The following is an 18102-nucleotide window of genomic DNA, read 5'->3' on the forward strand; positions in this document are numbered from 1 at the left end:
ATGTCACATTTCAGAAAATAAATAAATAAATGATAACAAAAAAATCCATTTCAGTAGTTGAGAAATAAGAATCTGATCTGCTACTCCCCCTCCTTTTCACTATATTACAACATTTCTCAGCCAAGCCAATCCATGCTATATTCAGATGCTTGGAGAAAAGGAAATCCTTTAAAATTTTAACCTAAAAATCACTTCTCTTCAGGTTGCTCCAGATTCAGAGGCCTAACACTCATCAAGTGCCTGGCCCTGAAGCAAAATGAATACACAACACCTGGCAAGGTGAAAAGATACCTACATGTTCAGTGGCAGAAAGTACTGCTTGCCCAAGTTTTAACTCTCCAGAATATAAGCAATCTAGAAGGCTGAATATTATCTATCAGGAACTTGCAGAAAAAAAGACCAGCTGACTGCTGCTGCTGAAAGATATGGAATGTCAAATGCCACCCTAAGAGACATGGGATAAGCAAGCAAGCAGATGAGCTGGACAGGTGATGTGGCCAAAAGTACGCACACATAATTACCACCTCAACAAGCAACATATCTATCCACAAATAAGCTACGTTACACAGCCATACACCAGCCAGTCAGATGACAGTGGTCGATTTTTCAGAAACAAGAGTGTACACCAAGGTTTGTAGTCAAATGACTTGGCAAACATGATGAGGCACCTGGCTGTAATGGCCTATTTGATATACCTGATGGAAAAGCAGAATCACGTACTAAATGCTTGATGTTTTCTCCTTCCACTCCTGAAGGGTGTCTACTGAATTTGCTGATTAGAGGAAGTGATGGTGAGAGATAAATATGGCTTCCTGGGGCAGAGAGAAAACATGACGCCAGAGATTTTGAGAAGATGCTAAAAGCAGAGCATGAATCATCTGATTGCGTCCATTCCTCGAGTTCCTCTGCAGGGACGATGCTAATCTCATCATTACACAGTGGTGACTAAAAGGAGCAAAACATGACAGTTTGATCCCTGACTGGTAGCTGCGGGCTGTGAACCTGAACTCAGTAGCCTGTCACCAGGTTCGGGGTAGGCATGGTGTGCCTAGGTGCATCCTCTGCACCTTCTCCAAAGCTCTCACTTTATACATCATACGGATAACCAGGACTCTTCTGTGAGTTCCAACGCTAACAAGGTCCACAAGTTTTGCTGTAGAAAATACAAGGCACGTAGGAAACAGGAAGGAGCTTACCACAAAACCTGCCACACACTCAAAGAAGTGAACATAAAATAGTATTAAAGTAACACTGGCACAAAACAATCTCTTTGTTGATCCCTGATTAATATCAACATATCGTACCTCTCCTTCTGGGTCCACTTTGAATAAGCCTTATCCTGAATTAGGCTGGCTGAAGCCCAAACTCAGGTTGACACAGTTATTACCCTACTTCTGAAACCTAAACTTTAACTAATCTGGACACCAAAGCAACTCATCCAAAAAAAGACATGACACCTCATAGACAGGTCTGCTTGAATGCCTCTGCTGTACAAAATCTTTAAGATCCTGTAAGAGTCTCCTTCCAACCAGTCTATGATGTGGGCTGCCACTGGCAACCCAGATTTCAAACCTGTTAAGAGCTAGAAGTTATATGTGAGAAGAGACAGAAGCCCAGTGTGTCTTGCACGTACAAGGCACTACCACTGAACTCAGAAGGTCAGCTGTACGGCTGAAGGCTGGCATCCAGGTCTTCCTCATGGCCTTCAGAAAACATGCTCTGCCTCACAGGCACAAATTGCTCATGACTTAATCAGTCCTGGCTGCATAACCACATTAATATGCAACTCGTGTTAAGACATATCATCTACGGTGTGACTAGCTACAGGAACCAATTAAGGTAAAGTCAGGTAAAGTTTTTTGCAGCCCCATCCATTTTAGTTGTTTATCTCCACTTTTTCCTTTAATAAAGGCATCTGCCAGATGGATAGTTCTCTCTGCTTGGACACCCAACCTGTAACTGGCATGGGAAAAGCTGTCAGACTCCAAGGGGCTCAGCCTACGCTGAAAGATGACAGGAGCTTCTCACACACACACAGACAAAATTCACAGGATGTGGTGACAAATAGACCTCAACACCACTACAAAAATACCCCAAACTATGTTACCACGTAACACCAACACATTGGCTCCCTACAGCATGGGAAATTTGAGAGGCACAGAGAAAACCCCCAAGCAGTAACACAGGAGCCCCTGCTCCGAGCCCCAGCACTTACCGCGGAGAGGCGTATTGATTGGGAGACTGCAGGTTCTGCTCAATCCGCCGGTAGTTATGGATTTGTGTTGGGACTGGAATGGGCACAGAGTGTCCGTACTTGCTGCTAGAAAACTGACCTGGCCGGCTGTGGAAAGGAGACACAAAGAAAGGCTCTGTAAGGGGTGGCCTTCAGCCAGGTAATTGCAGGGTTTATCTCTGTAAAGCAGCCGAACGCAGGGAGCGTCCCCTTGGCTTCTCGTGGGCTGTGGGTTTATACTCGCAGTTCAAAGCCATATCAAAGGGAAGTGGCACCACACATCTCCTGAAACCAGGCACCTTTCTTCCAGCACGATTCCCACCCACAGACTGAAGTTAAAACACACACCCAAGCACACCACTCCCTCCAGGAAAACAGGAGCCCTGCTATTTCAGGCCACAGCTGGCCTAGTTTCCAGCAGCTCAGATCCACAGCCAAAGGACACACCGCTGAACAGGAGCTAAGCATTCGTGGCTCACAAAGGACACTGGCAAGGATTTCGCTGCCAAGAGCTACTTGCGATTCATGCAGAGGCACTGCTGCAGCAATGGCAGCTCCACGAACATCTCAGCACGCCAGGAAGAGAATATAAATTTGTGGTGGATATCAGAGTATTTGCAAGGTAACTACAGGGTGGAGATGGCAACTCAGGAGAGAATAAATTTAGGGGACAGGAGCTGGTATCTAAGGTCAGTTAGAATATCACACACACAAAATGGGACAGGCCATTCTGCAAACTTCAGACTTCTTTCTAGTTCCATCCAAGCAGGTTAATCAGCTCATGTCTGACATCTGTTCCCCTGGGTGACAGCTTCCCCTGTTACTCTTAGCCTGTACACCATACTATACACAAACCATGATATACAAAACCCATGCAAACGCCACATTTAACTAAGTAGCCACCTAAAGTCTTTTCCCAAAGGCTTCAGAGTTCTAGGATTAATTGCCATGGCAATGCTATTTACAACTGCCAACACCAATTGCAGGGATGATGCACAATTACAGAAAGATCTTATTGGTAATGAAGGCTTCTGCAGTCTTCCTTGTTGTCAGTCAAAGACACACGCCTGGGTCTGCCCCTGAGAAGCAGGAAGCGTCACTTATTCCATCTAACACTTGGAGTGGAAGCATTTCACATAAGATGAAAGAAGATATTTAAATTCAGCAAGAACATAAGTGTGTGCACAGGGGAAAAGAGAAGAGTCGGTGTCTTATCTGGAAAAGCATCCCTTTATCTGAACTTGTTTTTTGGGGAAGGTCAGGAGTACTCTGTGGTTTACAGTGACAGTGTTGAAAAAAGCTGATCTGCAGGGATGTGTCTGCAGATCTCCACACCGTGCACACAAAGATGCTCCTCCATGACAAGAGAGCTAAATAATTGAAAGAGATCTTTCATCAAGGCTGAAAGATCAAAACGTGATTCTGATTTCTTCGTTCTTCCCTCAATATGTCTACTAATTTTTTAAGTTCCGTATATGCCTCTTTATTTCTTCCAACAAGAGAACAGACTTTTAATCCTGTCTGTCTCTAAAATGCAGCATCCATAGTCTGATTTCAACATAAATTTCAAATGCTCTCTTCAATCTGGCCAAAATCCTTTTGGGAAAAGAAGTTCTCAGGTGAAATTATCTCCCCTCTCTCCAAGAGTTATAACAAGTCCTTATAGGAGCCAGGTTTCTCCACAAGGTGCAAGTTGCAAAAGAAAGCATCCAAATGAGGTGACATACACTAAACCTGCTAATTGGCCTCAAGCCTTAAAGACTACAATTGACCATAAGTTTGCAAAGATCAAGAGATAAAGCTGGAACAGGAAGTTTAATTACTTGGCAGTAACTAAAAGCTCTTTGAAAATGGTATTAAATCCACTGCTGTGGGATACATCCAAAGATGTACTTTTCTTTAGACTTATTAAGCATCTTCAACAAGGAAGTGTTTAAAATAAAAAAAAAAGCTCAACTGTCAGTGTATTTTAATTCTGCCTAGTTCTTACCCTCTTATTTAGTTAAGAATAAGGAAAGCTGCTCTAGACTGTACCGTGACATCCTGAGGAAAACCCAGTGCTGGCCACTCTAAAATAGCCTTTGCTTTCTGTCCTAGTTGGACTGCATCCAGCATTGCTTGCTAGCCTAGAGCACACATGAAAGCGAGCAAAGACAGAGACAAAATCAGGAGTCCTCTGCGCCAGTCAAGCCAAGTGCTGAACCAATGGGCCTCATGACATCTACAGTGAAGGGCACTGAAACCTGTGTTAATAATAAGGGTATACCTGGGTGGCACCAGTTCAAGGCACTTTTTGGGGGACGGGTCAGAAACCATGCTTTACACTCTGGATTCGGAGTGACTGCTCCAATCTTTCCATTACTTATGTCTTATTCCCCATCTTGGACAGGGTAGGAAGCAACTTTTCAGTGTTTCTTCAAATCAGATAGAAAAGTGGGAAGTACTAGAGCGTTTTGCATCTGCTCCACAGAAGCTGCAGGGAACAAGCAGGAAAGGCAGCGGGAGCAGAAACATGTTTAGATCTTAGCCACGGGCATTGACTTGGCACCTTGTGATCCAGTAGAATATGATGAGGCCAGCTTGGTGAAGATAGTGGTGAACAGTGAAAAGTAGGCAGCATTTGTAGTCAACTTCCATAAATTTCCACTCACTGCTGTCCAGAAACAAAGCCAAATCCTTTAATACTGATCCCCAGAATGCAAAGGAATCAGTTAAGGAATAAGCTGTTAAAAAGCTTAGCAGGCGATGGCATAAGAAGCCTCATGCAATTAAACTCCACACTGTGGTACGTGCTTGCCAATTAATCTGATCACGTCAGCAAGGCTTTGAGCTATATTCTTGTCCTTTAAATGTGTATGCTTTCAGGCTATGTTTTGTCATTTTCTGGGCTCTGTTTATGTGACGAGTGTGTTCAACACATAGCCTGGGACTACGTTGCCTTCTGAAGAAAGATTTTAGGGTCATCCGTCTCCCAGTGTGAAATCACCTTCAATTCTTCTCCCCCAACAGGTGCCATGTTGACAGAATAGAAGATGAAAGCTGTCCTGTCTCCCCAGCAGGCAAGAATGAGACAGGAAGCAACACCGCCAGCTCCCTGTAAGCTAAGCATGTACCCTAAAGCATCAGGCTCTGCAGTCAATGGGATCGCCTTCCGCAGATCATTAACGTCTTCTGAACATAAACGTGTCTGGAGGCAGTGGTGGTGCTGGGCAGCTGGTGCTGTTGTGTGTGGGCAGCTGTCACCTACGACATTTCTAAAGGCTAAAGCTGAGTTTATAGCAACTGGTTTAATTGGAACTGAACCTATGACCACGCCTGTTTGCACTTGTTATTCCCACTCCTGCATCCTCCATTACTAAACAAGGCCCATGTAGCAGCACTGCTTTACACAGACATAGTGCAAGGAGATGTTCGGAACTTCAAGCCAACTACAAACAACTAAGGAGGCCCAGATCTGTCCTGCAACAGCAAAGGAAGAAGAGCAATGCTCCCCAACATGTGCCCTCCTGTGCCTTGCCCAGTAATTCAAGTCCACAGCAGTTGCAGCCTTGGCTGAAGTGCTGTGCTCTAATTCACGGCATGAATTTAGGAACAAGGGTCTTTAGCTGGAATACTCACCGCCTCTGCAGGCCAAGCACAGAGGGGATGAGGAGCACATACATGCCAGTGGAGTACATTTACTTTCTTGCTTGAGAATAATCCCTAGCCCCCCAGGGAACAGAGTTAATTCCAGCTCTACTGCATTCTCTCCTAGCCCCTCCTGAGGGCCAGAAGAGGGAGAGACAGGCTCTGTAGTTGGGACTGATCAGTGCCCGAGGCTGGGGAGTTTCTCCTGGGTGTTTCTTATTACCCTTTAATTAAAGAGGAGATGTGGATCTTGCCCAGCACACCAACATCTGTAAAATCCCCTCCTGGAAGTCAATGGGTGTTTAATTAATCAATATTGCATAGTCATCACTGAACAGTTTTTCTTACCTGGACGGGCTAGGAGAACTGCTGTACGGAGGTGAAGGAGATGGTGTCCTTCCCTGGCTTTCCAAGCCTGCTGAAGTCACCAGAGAACTCCTGAGGAATGACAGAAAGAACTCAACTGTTAGAGCCTGGGAACCAACCCTGCTCACCCCCTACAAAGCACAGCAGCAGAGCTGTGTCTGCCCAGCACCCTCTGCTGAGTCTCGTAGGAGCCCTGGGGAATGCCATGCTGCCCCACATACACTCTGGTATTCAGGTGCCACATGCTGATGATCAAACTAAAACTGGTCAGAACCAGGCAGGTGATGGTCATTCCCGAAACAAAAGTTAACTCAGCAACATCATCCCTCCCATCCACCAGAACCTGAAAGTCCCTAATTCACAGTAGCTCCAGTGGCCAAGCAATTCCAGTTGCCTTGGTGCTCTTACCCACTGTACATCAGACTGTCTTGGATTGGTTTCCCTCCTGCAGCCTCAGCAGTTAAATCACCTGAGGAACAAGGAAGTACAGAAACATATTAATTCAAGATAATTTTCCTAAAAATCTTTATATATTCAGAGCAACTGAGATTTTGGGTAGAATTTCCTGCTCCTCCAAGACCTGCCGAGTTGGTTCTGAAGTCAGCATTTTGCCAAACACATGTGGGCTGAAGCTGATTCTTATACCTTCAAGTTTAAAAAAAAAAAATAGGCTGAAAGGGAGCCCTTTTGGAGAGGGGCCAAAACATGACAGAATCATTTAGGGCAACAGGTACATGCCCACTCGGTGCAAGCAATCTGCTGCTTTGTGAAAAGAGAGTGGTATATGTTGCACGTAGGGCTTTGAAACATCCATGTCCTAAGCGGCAAAAATCCAGGGCAGCCAAATGAGCTGGCAGCTGGATACAGAACACAGGGGAGTTTGTGCCATTGCCAAAACATCTGAACACTGGAAATATAACTAGCACAAGACAAGTGTATACTGGTCCCATCTCTGTTCCCAGGAAAAATACAAACAACACTGCACTCTTCCTTATCATAAGGATTGCACAGCCCAGATCTTTCACAGATTCCAGTTCCACCCCTCCAAACTCCTGCTTTAGTGCAAGTAGTGCAACTGCAGAAGGAGGAACGACAGCATTTATCACTAAGTTCCAACTCAGCAAAGCATCAAACACACGGTCAAGGCTGAAAAATATCCTTCTGCTGGTTAAGGACGGACTCATGCACGGACACACTCAGGCATGTGGCTGAACTGGGGCCCTGGCCTCTATGTACACATACATTTCCAAGCAATTCCTATCAAAGTATGAACACATAGAGGTGCTAAAAAGATGCCTGAAGAAAAATTCAACATCTTTTATTTTTTCTCAGGAATTTTTTTTAAGTATAAAGTTCATCTTGCTAGCTGAAATCCTGCCTTGGACTGTGATATTGAATGAAACCAAGGACAGGATGACATGGGAATGGCTTCTGTGAGAGGAAGACATTTCCCTGTGAGCCTACTTATCTTCTTTTCCAGTTGGATTTTGAGGTTCAATCTCTTATTGAGGTCCCCAAGTAATCTTTACTCTCAAATCCTATCTTGGAAGATAATTACTAAACATCCTAAGAAACTAGCCAGTGAGACAGATGTCTCTTCCAGCTTGAGAACAAAAACATTCCTGTTATTCCTTCAAAACAGACAGGTTTAATCACTTTCAACTTTCTAGTAACTATCCTTAACATCCACATTCCCCTCTGCTCAGAATGTCTGTGTTTCCAGAAACCAGCTTACTTGAGAACTGTGCTGGGACCATAACGAAATCATCCGTGTCACAGGACGAATTCTTACTGCTGCTTCCAGCAGAGTCCTTAGATCCATGCAGAAAGCCGGGGGAATCCTGCGTAGGAGATGCCAGCGCCTTCTCCTGCAGCTGCTGCTGCATCTCTCCAAGGGACTGCTAATTCAAGAAGAAAACAAACACTGGCTTCAGCACAACTACTTCATCATTCTGCTCAATCCTTTAAACTGTGCTGTACAAGGCTACAAACAACATTTTGCTGATAAACCAGGGCTGACAGTTTGCCAGAAGCAGTTGTTTAGTTTACTGAAAAGGAACAGCCTTTTATGTCCATGTCAGAACAGCGCATCTTTTGTTACACAAAACATACTACCAGCACGCCTGATGCTCCTCAGATAAGAAAAATTCACTTGAGGTATTGCATCCTTCTGCTAAGGCTTTCTGGATCAACCAAGCATTTTCTACCAACTCAATTTAGTACAGCCACAAAACAGAGAAGAGCCTTCAGAGACGTTTTTGGTTGTTCTTTCGGGTTATCTTTTTTCAATTTGTTTTTAAACATTACACATCTGGTCTTCACTCATGCTTTTACAGAAAGCAGCACTTGGGAACGCGTCCATAAGTGTCTGTGCACTTTTGGTTTTGCTGTAGTGCTGATAAAGAGTTAGAGAAAGGTCTGAAAGAGATTAAGCATTCAATAGCTGAACACCTCACAGCCATCGGAGGCAGGACAGACCCTAAAAAGTTCCATTTTTCCTCTCCCTTCAGCCGAACAATAGATAACCCCACAATCCTCATGTTTTACAAGCAGATGGAGGAGGCTGGATGGTTTAAGCAAGCTTTAAGACAGCTGAACTGCTCACTGAGCAGATCACAATCTTTATCCTAATGCATTTTTAGGCTAAGAAATACTTGAATCGCCTTTCACTGGGCCCTATTAAGACCTTGTTCACCCCCTGAAGACTCTCCTGCTGTACCAGTGGGGACTCTTTCCCACTGTACATGCAAGTAAATACAAGCAGAAGGAATTTTCCAGCTGTCAAAGTTCTCTCTTTTCCATCCAATCTGCTAGCTCTGCTCTGCTGTGCAGACGCAGTGTTTTTCGTGTGCCCAGCCAGCACACCTCCGTCAGCAAAACTTGGAAACGCAGAGCAGGACCAGTGCAGTACACTTCTAACACGGGACTCCCTCGAGTCTGGCACTGAGTCTGTACCATCCCTGAGTTTCCCAGAAAAGGAAAGCTCACGGGAGAGAGGCTGCTTTTCACACCATCTGCCCATTCCTGGAGTTTTATGGTCAGGAGGGTCTCAACCAACAACCCTCTCCCTAGGGCTGCAGGGGGAAAGAAACTTTTGGAGATACAATTACGCGACATTCAGAAGGGAGCAAATCTCTCCACTCTGTTCAGCCTGTATCATGAGCACCTACATCAACTTCAGACAGCACCTCTCCATCTTTCCCACACCAGGTCCTTACTGCAGATGCAATCTGTTCCAGAAACACGGAAAGAAAGATTCAGCCATTACACTCCTTGAAGGAGGCTGAGAAGCCTTGGTCCAGGGAAACTCAGAGAAGAAAGTAAAAGAGCAGCAATTCCAGGGCAGAAAAAATTCAGTCCTCCTCCCTTCCCCTACCCATCACACCACCAGCATTCCTGAGCTCAAAGCCAAAAGGCAGCTTTCACCAAGAGCCTCCAAAAACAAGCTTTCAGTTCAGCCAGCTGGAGGAATGTCCCTTCGCCAGTCAGTTAATATTCTGCCCTCCAGAAAAGTTTTCATCGTTTCAGGTAACCAGAGAGAAAAAAACGTCAGTTCAGATCATCTCTCACAAGACCGCCAGACTGTGGCAGGCCTGGTCTGAGCAAACAGCTTTGCTGAATGTATCTCTGTGGTGCCTGGGTATGCTGGTCAGAACGGAGGAGGTCACCTTACAAAGGAATGGAGATACGCTGTCAAGCTGCAGAGACTTTGCTTGAAAATAGAGAACTTACAGGCAAGTAAGCAGTGCTATGTCCTGGATTAGCGACTGTTTTTTGGTTGCAAGGAGCCTTCCATCTCTACCAAGACAAGCTAGTGTCAATAATGCCAACTTCTTTCATAAAGGCTCTTCATATAATAGGCAATGTTAAACTGAAATATTTCTTGTGGAGAGAAAGACAGTCCTCAGGATCCGAACTCTAAACAGACTGGAGGAGACATGAACCAAATCCAGGCAGAACTAAAGTGTTCAGTGACTTGTACCAGAAGACAGGAAAAGCAGAGACCTTGTTTCAAAGAAGCAAGCAAGGAGACTGACCATTAACACAAGCAGTCCATCTTCTGAGCTGTACTTACGGGAGGTGATGCCAGGTGGGAAGTAGAAGAGCTGCTGGAGGAACTACCGGAGCCTGAACTGGGATAGGAAGGCATTGGCACGGAAGCAGCTAAAAACAGCCAAAGACAAAACCAAAAGAAGTTGTTAAACTGAGGTAAATTAATAATAAAAGGTCTTTTTCATCTTGTCCTATGGGGTTTATCTCATGTACCATAATGTAGCTCATGTATCAGATGTGGCCAATTAAAGGAGAACAAAAGAAAAATTAGCGTTCTATTCAGTTATATGATTCACATCCATCCACTCCTCTGTGCAATATTTCACAGTTACAGCTTTTGAGGTGGAGGGTCTCAAAACATCTGATCAAGGCCAGATGTCCACTTGACAGCTGACCTACACAGCTAGCAAGATGGTTTCTGCCCTAAAGAGCCTCCAAACCACCTTTGCAAACGAAGGGAAAAATAAACAGAAAAGGGGATCGAGTTTCTCATGTCAGTGGCAGAGGTTAGGAGACAGACCATATCCTTACAGTTTCTTCTTCATCAGACCTTGCAGCTTAGCACACACTCATCAAATGCTGGGAGATCTGTGCTAAGTTAAACAAGTGTCTACTCAAGCCCTATGTGCTTGCTGCCCAAACAGTCACCTGGGCATCCCAGGCCATATACTATTAAAGAAACCCTGCAGAATTAATCATTCCACAAGGAAATAGTTCATTGCTTCCTATACCTCAACACGTTCTCCCTTGGTCACTTGTGCAAGTTAAAGAGGTTCTGCTTATTTAATCTCTTTGTACAGAAACTGTTCCACAGCACTGGCTGTTCTTACATCCCATCTGTTTGTGTTTTATTGTTCAATATCAGAACTGTCCATTTTATTCACTTCATTGTTGAACTGGATTTTGTAACCCTCACAAAGGCATAAAGCTCACACTGAAAGGGCTGGTTAGCATTGACCTTCAGGCAGAAAAATATAATTAGGGCAATACAGCAGAAAATAATAGTTAAATTCAATGATTTATGCAAGTGAGGTTCAGTGAATAACTTACAAGAGCTCAGATCAGTCGAGGAGGGAGACGAGTCAAAGTAACACTGGCTCTTCAACAGACTTTGAAGCATTTAGTGGTTCCAATTCCCCAGTCCACCCGCACAAGACTGAACAGCGCAAAAGTTGCAGAAAAGTCCCAACATACCCACTTCAAGGCAGCTTAAAGTCAGATTTTACTCTGCAACCATTTTGGTATTTGAATGACTTAGAATAGATATCTGAAGCACTGCCTAAGTGAGGAGAGGAACGCTTTGCTTTGCTTCTCTTCCATTGTGCTGGCAGAGAATTCGCACCTTGTATCAGATTTCTGCCTTTACAGGATCCGTGCTAATGACTCCACGCTTAATACAAGGAGAGTTAATAACAAGAAGAAGAAGAAGAATGCTTCTGCTTGAAGTAAAACCGCCTCTCTCATTAATCACATTGGATACTACAAAGTACTTACTCTATTCAACCAGCTAGAAAAATAAAAGTACATCTCTGCAATTAACTGTTGAAACAGTGTTCTAATTATAAAAGAATGGGAAAATATGCCTTTTAATAAAAGTCTTTCCATGTAGCCTATCAAAGAAGGTTAAAGCATGACTAGACCAGTGTCTCCCAGCACAAAGAGAGCAATCACTTAGATACTGAATTCCTCCATCTGCCAGAGCTGTAACAAGATCCATCAACAGGGAAACGAAGCCGAAGAAGCGTAGACTTCAAATATATGTTTCAACATAAGTAATCAACCACCGTAACAGTTTAACCAGGGTCACAGTGATCTCCTGCACCTTTTGTTAACATTTACAAAACCTGGAAGTTTTTCTAGAGAGGTTAAGTTATTCTGCAAACAGAGATTGATTCCGCAGAGTCCCGAGGCTTGTGCCACAGGAAGCCACAGCGAGATGGTTGCGTGGAGCTGGGGCACAGTGACACTCTCACACACGGACACTTTCCCCCCTTGCACTGGACCATACTGGCTACATTCACTCTGCCTTTTGTGGGTGAGGTTCATAACGAAATGAGCCTCCCATAAGGCTTTGGAAAGATTATTTTTCAGCCTCCACATCTATTCTACACTTGATTTTGCGCCGTCGATGGACCATGCTGTTAAAACACACTGCCCTGGCTCCAGTGAAGGAACTGGGACCACAGTACCCTGAAGACGGGTATTCTGGGAGGTCGGTCAGGGACCTGGCATGGAGAGCTACACCACCCGCAGCCCACCCGCTCTTCCAGCACAGCTGGTTCCCACTCTCCACGCTCAGGGAACACACACAGAGGTCTGAGAACTTGCCTGTAAAATAGAGAGCTGTGTCCTGCCTACACCACACTGCCTTTGATCTGCACAATCTTCCCACAGTGCCTGCAGAGCAATCCCTACTACCTTCTCTATATGTTTAATACCAGAAATCTGGGAGAGGGAAAAAAGTTTCCCCGTTTTTATCCTGCCAACTGTTACAGAACAAGTCACCCTTGTACAGACAAAAGAACCTTTCCATAATAGAATGTTTAAGAGGAGGTAAATGACTTCTGAACTGTATCCACATGTGTCTGCTGCAAGACTTGCATCACTGTTTTTACTGGAATTAGTATTTTTTGTTAGAGTCATTTCAGTTCTCTCTCAAGGTCCCCTCTACTCTATTTTGGTTCTCTTTTCATCATTGATTTAAACCTGGCTGGAATCAAGACTTTTCTATTTTTGTCTATTTGCTTTGGACAGCTTTCCAGTAATCTAGGAAGGTAGACAAGCAGGCAGACTTTGCCACTATTATCTGAAAATCAAGTTAAAACTCTATTTGCCTGAAACACACCTTTAGATACTGCCCCTATTAATCATGTTTTTGTTTAAAACCCTACGAACTTCCCAAATCCACACTGTAATGCTGTGAGGTCCAAGTCAAAAGGTCTTGACACTAAAAACGGACTTTCATACCTGCAGAAACACAAGGTTTGGCTCTGACAAACCCTCTCCGACCACCCTATCCCTCCTGCTGGTGCATTTTTCAGTGTCGGCCACGTAGGACAGCTTGAAAGCAAGTTGCTTGCTTCCATCTCTTCCACACACCCTGGCACTCCCAGTTTAAAATTAAAAAGGGTGCAAACGCTTGGCTCATCATGTTTTCAGCTCAAGTCTGAACGCAGGGAATGTTAACGTGGATTGTAGGCCCCCACCCAAATCCAAAAATTGCTGGATTGTAATTGTAATGTAAATAAGTCTGTTCTCATAATTGTCCTCTCCAACTTGTTCCAGCAGCAAAACAGTCATCCTATATGTTGTGTGACCAAGGCCAACTGGTTTCAAAACAGGAGAGCTGGGAGCCATAAAGGCAAGCCTGTGTTCCAGCTGTGTGGATCTTGATCCTGGATCCTACACCTGCAAAAATCACTTCTGACAAATCATCCTACCAGGGACACAGTAAAAAAAAAATAAAATCTAAAAATATCTGAGCCTCAAGCTTTATATAAAAGCTTTATTTGGAATCTTGAGTTTTTACACACACTGGAGAGATGCATTTTTGTGATTATCTGGATTCAATGAAAACCAGTCATCAAAAAGCTATTTAACTGCACTCTCTGACAAGGCAACAGTTTGAGTGCGAAAACTGAAAGGACTCGCCCAAAGAATAAGCCGCTTTTTAGAGTTAAAGTTTGCAACACTAAAATCTTTTATATGCGGAAGTCACGGTGATTTTTTTTTTCTAATTTATTACTTGACTATTTTATGTACAATAAGATTATAAAGATGGTATCAGTCAGGTTTAACTTGACTTGTATTTCAGACACCGAACCACCCCTACACTTCGGAACCATAACCGCTCAAGTTTCATGTTCTCTTTACTCCGCGTAAAGGAGGCACCAGTTTACCATTCATCAAAGGCAGGAGCAAAAAAACCCTCCAAAGTACTCTGCACGGGTACCAATTACAATGTGTTTACTGAGAGAAGACTTGCACAAGCGCCTAATTATGCCTTCTCCTGCATTATTGCTGTAACACACTGCCCCATACCATATGCTGATCAGACCTGGCTACAGACAGACGACATTCTGACTAGACACAGTATTTTATAGACACAGTATTTTAAAGACTTTATTAATAATTTTTTTTTTTTTTTACGCATCTAAAGTACATGCTTAGTCACAGGTACAAAACCCACAATATAAAATAAAATATAAATAAACAAACAAAAAATAAAGTGCATGTTGTAGTTCACAAAGCCCAGGGCCCTGAACCTACTCTCCAGGCTAAAGCCCGTGGCAACAGCTCTGTGGCACAGCCCGCACGGCAGCAGATTTAGGTCCTTCTTCATTAAAGGAGCGAGATGAGAGCAGAGACGGGAGAACAACCATCCCTTGAAACCGCAGCAAAGAGGAGGAGCTTGTCGGAAACGTCATATTTAAAGATTTTTGACACAAACGTTGATTTTGTTGAAGTGTCTTGAAAAACATGCAGATTTCTTTAAACAAGGGGGACTCGCTGCCTTAGCAACTTCGAAATTACCCACATTTGACGATTGCCCAATTTTCCAGAATTCCAAAATTACATTCTATTTAAAAAAAATATTCTTCATAATTCAATGAGTTGATGTACTAACACATATCCACGCCAAACGAACGGCTGATGGCTCTCACTTTATTTTTAATCATTGTGAGACCAGATCTGGACCAGCCTTGACAGTTCAAGAGCCCGGGTGACATGCTCAGCTCTGCGTGCTGGTGGCAAGCTGTCCTGTTCTGCCCTTGCCACCTGAGGGGAGATTTGCCTGTGGGGCTATGGAGACCACCACACTTCCATGCTTTGCTCAGACTGTAAAATATTCTTGTATGAACTGGAAGCATCTCACCTTAAAATTGGTTTGGGACCTAAATGGATGCACAGCTGCCTGCAACTGCAGCACAGGCACCTCTGAACTGGAAGGTACTTTAGGCAAAGGCTGCACAGCAGGTCCCCAAGCTTAGTTGAGATCTCAAAATGTTCATCATGCAACAGTTACTGCTCCAAAACAGAGATGCTGGTACAGATCATCTAACAAACTCTCCTAAGAGAAACTTGCACACTCAAATGTGAATGACTTAGTCCTGCTTCCACCAAAGTCAGTGGTAGCCCCATTATCAGCTCCCAAGGAGAACAAAAACATGAGGGTGCACTGTTCCTCCCCCTAGTTCTCCACTGCAGGCCTGAAGACTAACTCAGTCTGAGCACAACCACCACGATTCAGATGCAGCCGTATCTCTTCTCCTCTTTGATACTTCCTATGCTCACAACACTGAGCCACATGTTGAGATGATGTAGCACAACAAACTTCTGGACTCACCTTAGTTCTGTGTGCACAGCCAGGGAGGCTAGCCCCTGTGCAACTGCAACCCTGCTAAGTCATCTATTTCAGCTGGACCTGTGCAAATGGTACACAAGCTACCATGTTAAGCAGCGTTCCATATGTACCAGGTGAATTTTTCTTACTGAGATCACCATAACCCAGACCTTTGCTGACACACTGGCTCTTCTCTCACCTCTTCAGAAATTCCGAAGGACCACCATTCCTTCATGCAGCCTTTCTCATACAGGCTCTTCACTGCACTTCATCCATCACTGCCACCTGGCAGTAGCAGAGATCTCCACAGCAGACTACAAGAACGATCTTCCCCACGAGTAGATTTCTGTGCGCAACTGGAAGACCTCCAGCAATGGGGTGATGTTTGTCCCCTCGTCTTTTCAAAACTAGTAGTGGTCTCTCCTGCCTGGAGAGGACTCCAGGCTGTGGACATACGCCCGGAGGCAAGGACCAGCAGGGCAGCAGAGAGGTCTGGAGTTTGTATAGTCCTTTCCCATCCGTAAAGGTGCTCTTTCTACTGGGCCTTGACCCCACACCATTAACTTTGGTGCAGCTGGGGGCAAAGGCTGAGTTACAGTCCCCTGCTCATAACGGAGCCTTGGGTTTCTGCACAGCAAACGCGCAGAGGTTGGAAACTGAGGCCAAGTCAGGAGAATCCTCTCCTGTTTGTAGGGGGTTTTCGGTTCCCCTGGCCAATGGAGCAACGGAACTGCTGGAGGTACGAGATGAGCTGGTGAACACCCAAGAACGTCCCAAGGGAGAAGTCCTCTGCCCACAGTGGGATCAGACTTCGACGGGCTTTTCCCACAGGGCAGCGGTGCAGCAGGTGGTGAGAGCTGAGCTGGCTTAGGAGCAGTCCTACACAGGCAGAGTCCTTTCCTGCCTGCAGAGCAGTCCTGTGTTGCAGGACTCGCCCCACATCTTGCTGGCGCAGATGGAGATAGGGGCCTGGCTGGCTTGCAAGCTCCCCTAAACCAGAAGCGTCTTTTCCTGCCTGCAGGACGGTCACCTAAGCACACAGTTAAAATCCGTATCAGGAACAACTGAGAAGTCCTGCTCTGGAAGCAGGAAAGTAAGAGACTGTCAGGAGTGATGTGGACATCAGATAAGGGGTGTCCACCCACAACATACATTCAAGAGAGACTCCGTGTTCAGAAAGCATTGGACATGCTCCCCCTGAAGTTTCCAGTCCCTGCGCTGGGCATCCAAATCAGTCACTGATGAAAACATTGCCTCTATCATTTACTCAGAAGATTAAAGGCCAGGGAGGATCCTTCAAGATGATGACAATCATACACAATGCCACTAAACCAAGGCTCTTGGCCAGAAGACCATTGTATCGCATACGCTAGAATCGATTCTGAACTGTCTTCCACTGAAAACAAAACTCTGAATCATAGTACATGTGGTTGGAAATTTTCAAAAGTTTTCAAACAAAAGAGGAAAGAAAATTTTCAATGGAAATCTGTCTGTGTTTTGGCCAGTTCTCACAGAGCACCCAAATTTAACCCCTCTAAAAGAAGATTCATCAAGAATTCAGAGGTAAATGCTGAAATAAGATTTAGTAATGGGAGCCTGCCATTGGGCACAGCCAACCTAAGGTACCACCTGGCAAGCAGGGACAACAGTACCAGTTTCCATCGTTCACTATCCTGAATTGTCCTACAGATGTGGATGAAAAGCAAGATTATGGCATATGATCCCGTTTACCTACAAGCATCCCCACCGGCCAAGCACTTCATACAAAGCAGCTGAACACACTGCAAAGCTACATTCACTTCTGCTTTAGGTTTCTAAACAGCCCCTGATCATCCCTCTGAAGATAACTGAGCAAAATCAAATACATTTTGATGGCAAAATCTGGACATGACACAGCAACAAATGCTGAATCTCTGCCTAAATAACTAAGAAAATATAAAGCAGTCTTTTTCTTTCCTTTTGAACTAGCAGCAAAGGAAGTCACGTCACGGTTCAAGTAGAGTTGTAATCAAAAATGCAACACTTACATTTTTTCATAGAGGCACTTGCATCCAAGAACGGGTGATGAAAAAATTCATCTGAAAAAAAAATCAAGCACAATGACTCAGTGAAAGGAAATGACTGTAAGAAGTTTACAAAGTAGTTAAAACATGGCAAGTTACAGTATTTCACAGTGATTTTTCCAGGCAAACTAGTCAACCATGGAAGCTAAATGACTGCAGTTGTGTATAGTAGTGGTCAACAACGCAAGACTGGGGACCAGATGCAGGACTCACACACAAAAAAAGGATGGGAAGTTATTTGGATCCAGAGATTGCTATGTAAGTACGGGAAAAAAAGAGCAGCTCCTCTGCTATCAGCCATCTCTGCAAAATCAGCTGGGGATGGGGCAGGGCAGAGAAGGGAAATCAGCTGGCGTAATTACATGAATGAAGAAAGAGAGGTAAAAAAAAAATATCTCTGCCAAAAGCATGGCCAA

General features: G+C 44.5%; 1 protein-coding gene across 3 annotated transcripts in view; it reads right to left on the minus strand.

Moving 5' to 3' along the window:
- ULK1 (unc-51 like autophagy activating kinase 1) overlaps positions 1-18102 on the minus strand; it is an 82270-nt gene that overhangs the window by 19194 nt on the left and 44974 nt on the right. For 2 of the 3 annotated variants that reach the window (XM_086623241.1, XM_086623242.1), the window contains exons 12-17: positions 17651-17701; positions 10302-10390; positions 7962-8127; positions 6635-6695; positions 6209-6298; positions 2216-2341 (exon numbers count right to left, since the gene is read on the minus strand). In XM_086623241.1, the coding sequence (XP_086479367.1) occupies positions 2216-2341; positions 6209-6298; positions 6635-6695; positions 7962-8127; positions 10302-10390; positions 17651-17701 (583 nt within the window). The remainder of the gene's footprint in view (positions 1-2215; positions 2342-6208; positions 6299-6634; positions 6696-7961; positions 8128-10301; positions 10391-17650; positions 17702-18102) is intronic. The other variant, XM_086623243.1, reaches the window with a different exon arrangement.

The sequence above is a fragment of the Tauraco erythrolophus genome, chromosome 19 (assembly GCF_009769465.1).
Source record: "Tauraco erythrolophus isolate bTauEry1 chromosome 19, bTauEry1.pri, whole genome shotgun sequence".
In the NCBI taxonomy this organism is placed as follows: domain Eukaryota; kingdom Metazoa; phylum Chordata; class Aves; order Musophagiformes; family Musophagidae; genus Tauraco; species Tauraco erythrolophus.